Source organism: Cyrtonyx montezumae, unplaced genomic scaffold (assembly GCF_038088225.1).
Source record: "Cyrtonyx montezumae isolate F1298 unplaced genomic scaffold, pur_monq_1.0 scaffold_8, whole genome shotgun sequence".
Taxonomy (NCBI): domain Eukaryota; kingdom Metazoa; phylum Chordata; class Aves; order Galliformes; family Odontophoridae; genus Cyrtonyx; species Cyrtonyx montezumae.
In genome coordinates this window covers 65054153-65060152 of record NW_027072089.1, presented here as the reverse complement: position 1 = coordinate 65060152, position 6000 = coordinate 65054153, and the positions used below count along the sequence as shown (strand labels likewise).

Below are 6000 nucleotides of genomic sequence, written 5' to 3'. Positions count from 1 at the left end.
TAACCCAGAATTAAGACAAGAGATTTGCTGTGAACACAGACACAGCCAAGAGAAGACATTCATTCCAATATAAAATGAATAGCATTGTATTAACGTTTATTTCTAATTACAAGAAACAGAATATCAGTCCCTTATTTGTACAAAAATACCTGAAAGATTACAATTAGGTTCACAAGCCAAAAAGCTATTTACAGTATGAAGCAAAGCATATTGAATAAAGGTTTTGTCTCTTAAGTTAATACCTTTTGCATTCCCTGAAACTTTAAACTTTATTCCATTTTACAGTCACTAAATCTTGCATTGTGACAATATAATTTACGATAAGCAAGTCTTGCCACTGGAAAGGTGCATTGATTGGTCAAACTGTCAGGTATTTAGTGCAGAAAAGATAAGACAAAACATCTAAACTGAGGCACGTGTTTCTTCAAGATCAATTAACAAATAAAAAGTTTTTTTTGTACTTTTAACACCTATCATAACATAACTTAACTAGTAACCTCATTACCAAAATGGTTTGGCATTTTCCTTCTCAACATATTCAAGATTGCTACATGAAGTATTTATTTAGAAAATAAAATCACAGGCAAAAAGATAAAAATTCAACAGGCTCCAAAACAACCCTGAGCATCCCCTTTACATTCATGTCATTTAAATACAAAAATAAGAGTCAATGTCCTTCAGTCCTTGGTATTCTGAGCTGGCAGTCAGCTGAATCTGTTGGAAAACTAAGGTGGTACTGACTGTTTTCCAGCAGAAAGAAGACAAAGCAGTGATCTGCTTAAGTAAGATTGTTGCCACTTTGAAGGTGGTCACTTTCTCAAAACAGCTCACTTTAGCTGGGAAAAGTACAAAATACTAAGTCAACCATCTACATACAAAAATCATGATTCATAGTCAAACTTTTATTCTCAATTTAAATAAGATGCAAGTTTTTCTTTTTTTCTTTTTTCTTTTTTTTTTATAAATATGAAACACTGCAAGTACTATCCGCCTACCGGGAAAAATGCATGGTTGTCACTAAGCTATGTAAACAGAAAAACTTAAAACTACAGCATAAATGGCCTTGTTAAACTGGTAGTGTAGTCAATACAAGTATCCTTTTTCTCCTAATAGGGGCCAAATAGAAGCATGCAAAGTGAAGTCAGACTTAAGTTAGCTTAATTTCAAGGTTTTAAAATACATTGTCTAGAAAGCAGGAACACTCATTTCACTATGCACAATTAAAAAAAAAAAAAGGCTTCTACTAAAAACAAAATCAAGTTTCTTCATTTTTATATCTAGACATTAAATGGAAAAAAAATACTAAATGTGTTCTGTAAACTAAAATACAGTGTTTCTATACCATTGACATAGTTATAAGCTGATATGGACGACTCAGGCAGGTCATGGTTTGTCTTAAGCTATTCTCAACACTACATGAAGACCTAAAGGTGTGGAATTTTCTTCCTCCTTTACCCTTTCCGATGGCTAGGATCTCAAACCCAGTGGCAAACATGAATAAGGGTGAACGAGTCTGCATAAATCCTTTACCATCTCAAGAACGCTCCATTCTGCATCATGTTCTGAAAGTTCCCAGGGTGCAATATTTCACGCTACGGATAACCGCACGAAGTGTTGGAAAGTTAACTCAGTAACAGTTCCTGCACCGACTGTTTTGTTCAAAGAACACTATTCGCAATTAGAGGAGTGGAAGGGGACTCGTTTAATTTTAGTACTGATTTCTCACCAGAAAGAATCACTGTGTAAACATGAAATAATTGATTTAAGCATTAACGATAAAGTAACTGTGATGACAAACCAGCATCAGAGCAGGACACGAGTTTGTTTGCAGCAGGTACTGGTACGCATTAGTGTGTGGACACAGGAATCACCAGTTACCTCCGTGGATGACATTGCCAGCAGCTAGTTCACTATTGCAAACCCCAATGAAATGAGTTTCCATTGCCAGTCTGCTCTTTCTCACCATGCAAACTTTCACGGCCACACCAAAAGCAGAAGGGAGATGCTTCTTTTATGCCCTATTCCCCAAGAGAGCTTTGTGTCACTGCAGCTTTACAATATGGAAACAGCTCTTTGAAACAGTCCAAAAATTCAAGGAGCTATAAAGCTAAAAACACTGTTTTCCTTCGTTTTTGTTTTCTCATGCTAAGACTACCTGCAGAAGAATCTTCTCACAAAAAAAAATATGGTGGTTTCAGATACAACTGTCATTCAGTCCTATTCTGTTTAGTAACAGTAGGTTTCCTCAGGAGAACAGTCAAAAGGCTGTAAAAAACAAATCACCACTTCAATAATAAAAGTTTGTGCATAGAATCTAATACAGTCTTCGCATGACTGGATGCCACTAATATGCCACCAACATACTACAGCCATAATGCTACAAGTCAACAGTTTTGAGAGTACACACACGGTGGTATGTTCTTTTAGAATTGTATCCTCATTGCTTCTTCAAAGACTTCTGCAGATCACAGAACCTCAGGTCTCCAGAGAAGTTTTGAGACGCTCACACGCGCGCGCACACGTACAGACACACAACACGCACACTTCTTGATTTTCTTCTAGATCCGTTTAGGCTGAAGCATTCCATACGTTTTAGGGTGCAGATTAATACCCAACTCCTGCATGAATTTTAAAAGCCACATCAGCTCCTAATATAGGCTGCATACAATATCCAAAACAAAGTAGGAGTGCAAAAAAAGTGATCAATACAAAAAGTAAACACACTAGTCTTAATTGTCAAGATTATTCCAGGGCAAGAGTTCTTTTCAAAGATTTCTCTTCAAACTTGTTCCTGTTAAGTGGCCCAGCCAAGATAGTTTCCAGTTTTGTTTCAGATTTATTAATGGTTTTACATAACCTCCCTTCCCCCCCCCCTCCCCCGTTTTTGGGATGCTGGGACACTCAGCAGCAATCACTCTTAGGTGTTAGACAAACCAGTAATGTCGGTCTGTTGGCACCTGTCGAATCCATCCCTTTCAGAGTCCCAAGGTGCATAATATTTTTATTTATTTTTACCAACTTACAAATTTGCCAATTCCCCAGTATCAACGTTCTCTTACAATTACTCTTCTAGCAAATCCAGTCTTCAGTGAGAGTCAAATTTGAGGTCATAAGGCCACTCGGATGCAGTGGTGTTTGAGTTTGCAGGGCAAGACTCCTTTGTTTAGTTGATAGAATTCAACAAGCTGGATTAGATCACTGAATTTGGTGTTCCCATCATCCAGACTGAAAAATATCTGTCCATCATCCTCACACTGGGGAAATAAAATGTCCTTTTCAAGTTAGTGCGTGAGAGGATGCAAGCACAGCAAAAACAGGACAAGTAAAAGCATGCGATGTGACATATATTATAGGCACTGCACAAAAAACCTAGCTCTACAGTTCTGCCATGAAATCAGGCACAGTGCTAGAAAAGAATTTATGTTAAGCCAACTGGAAATCTTTTCTTCACAAAAAGATGAAAGCTGGTGGGCAGAGTAATTCTAAGTCGTAGAGGCAGCACTGGTTTCTTTTACATAGAACAGAATTACCACAAAAATAATTGACGACTGTCTGCAAGATCAGCAAGCAAGATGAGATGGGACGGTTTGGACCAATAAGCAGGTCTACATGATCTTAAACTTCTGCTGCTCTTTCCAGCACAAATAAAATCAATTAGTTCTCACTATCTCGATATAACATTTTATAAGCTCATCATTATGGGATAATATTCCAAATAATTTTTTTTTAACTTCCTGTAACTTATTTTAAGTTTGCCTAAGTGGTATGGAGACAAGTGCGGCTGTTGCTGCCAGTCATGTAGTATAAGTTATGTTACTTCTCAGTGACTTAACTAAAACTAATTGGTTTGCCAGGTAATGTTAAGATGAAATTTTATTCAGACATTTGACAATTCTAAAGAATTATATTTCCTAATGGAAAAATGCCTGTTCATGACATTAGTAGGCAAAAAGAGGCCTCTTCAGATAATGACAATACTGTCTGTTTTAAGCATTTATTCTTTTTTTATCATCAGTGTTAAAAAAAAGTTACTTACCGGCAAGATTTGAAAATGCTTTATTTTTTGATGATGGCACAGTGTAAGTACAAATGCCTTTGGATTGCTTTGGCTGTCCCGGAGAAGAAATAGCCTAGGAAAGAACATTTTAAAGTACACAGTAAATAAAACAATCACTTTCAACATAAATTATCATAAGTACTAAGTAATTTTGTACCACTGCCTAACTTTTCTTCACCTGCTTTAGGCAATTTGCTTTTCATTTTTATATCATGTTCATGCAAGACTAACTAAAGAAGAAAAAGTGAAAAATGCATGTAATTACTTCTTCCCCTACATATGAGAGCTGCTTCAAAAAGCAATGCCTCCTATCTTACGATGTTGGCCCATGATGTCAGAGGCAGATGGTGGTGGTATGGCAGTAGAAGCTGAACCTCCCTACAATACCTTGCTACATTTCGTTGCCATGCGACAGATGGCAGCAGAGGGGCAGTCTGACAGAACGGCATCTGACATGGTAGTGTGGATGAAGCAAAGTCATTCAATTCCTTCATGCAAAAGAAACTGCACCCACTGACACGCACTGACACTTGCTGAACATTTATGGAGACAGTGCAGTGGATGTGAGCACAGTGAGGCAGTGACTAGTAATACTGTGGTTAGAGGCAACGGTCATGTGAAAGGTAATCTGCCTGAATCTCCAGACTGTAACCACGGAACTGCGTATGGAGCTGAATATAGGCTTCAGTACGTTGGAAACAATGGTGGGAACGCAGGAAGTGTGCAAGGTTTGCACCAAGTGGGTCCCCAAATTCAAATACAGAGGCAGAGAGAACACTGTATGCAAGGCTGTCAGGGTATCGAACTGATACAAGGACGAAGGTATCAGCTTCCTGGACTGCAATGTTACTGGTGACGAGACGTGGCGTCACCACTACAAGACAGAGTCAAAACAGCAGTTCACCAAGTGGCAGCGTGGGTTAAGTGATGCGTACCGGTCCATGATACTGTCTTCTGGAATAGGAAAGGGGTGATCCTTCTGGATTTCCTGAACCCAAACAATCAACTCTTGACTGCTGCATCCCAACGCCAACTAAGCTGACTGCTCAGCCTTCCAGAGTCAGACCAGAGAAGAAGACAACCTTTTCTTTGCAACATGGCAACACCAGGCCCCATAACAGTTTGAAGACTGTGGAGCACACAGCCCATCTTGGCTGGACTGTTCTACCACACCCACCACAAAGTCCGTATTTGGCACATTCTGACTTCCATTTGTTTAGTTGTATGAAAAATATACTGTATGGGCAACAGCACCATCATAGCAGCTGTGAAACTGTGAGTCCCTTCCACTCGTGCAGATTTTTATGAGCACAGCATGCATGCTCTTCTTCATCCCTGGTAAAAATGCTTAGCAAATGATGGTGACTACACTGAAAAATAGTGTTTTGTAGCTCAGAATCTGCTCTATCAAACACTTTTTATTGGACTCCTTGTATTTTTTTTCCACAGAAAAAAACAGAAGCCATTACTTATGGAGCAGCCCATGTAGGAGGCACTATTTTCAGAGTAACCTACATACGTATGAAGCTTTTGTTTCTTAATATACAAGAACTTGTTCCATACTCTAATATCTTGCATTAATTCACAGAACTTCTTTGTTAGTAAATTATATTTAAGCTAAGTGGCTGCAATCCCACAGAAAAAGCTCATTACTTTCTGAAATTACTTCTCAGTTAAGTAACGTCCACATTATCAGGACGGGGAAAACACTGGCTTTCCTCTAAAAGAGACTGTTTTTCTCTCAGCATCATCAGAAAAGAATATACTTCAAGAAGTATAACTAGCAACAACACACACCCTGGAACTGTCACTTCTGAGTTGACCCACAAAGTCCTAATTCAAACAGTTAGATCCATACTATATCAAGGGAAAGTATATAGACAATTTAAATAGTAAAAAAACATCTCTTTTCCTTAACATTTATGAGCTGAGGTAGGAGAACT

General features: G+C 38.3%; 1 protein-coding gene across 3 annotated transcripts in view; it reads right to left on the bottom strand.

The window, feature by feature from the left end:
• Positions 1 to 1640: 1640 nt before the first annotated feature.
• GRB10 (growth factor receptor bound protein 10) overlaps positions 1641 to 6000 on the bottom strand; it is a 136658-nt gene continuing 132298 nt past the window's right edge. For all 3 annotated transcript variants that reach the window (XM_065751717.1, XM_065751716.1, XM_065751719.1), the window contains 2 exons: positions 4037 to 4130; positions 1641 to 3254 (listed from right to left, as the gene is read on the bottom strand). In XM_065751717.1, the coding sequence (XP_065607789.1) occupies positions 3108 to 3254; positions 4037 to 4130 (241 nt within the window). In that variant the 3' untranslated portion in view covers positions 1641 to 3107. The remainder of the gene's footprint in view (positions 3255 to 4036; positions 4131 to 6000) is intronic.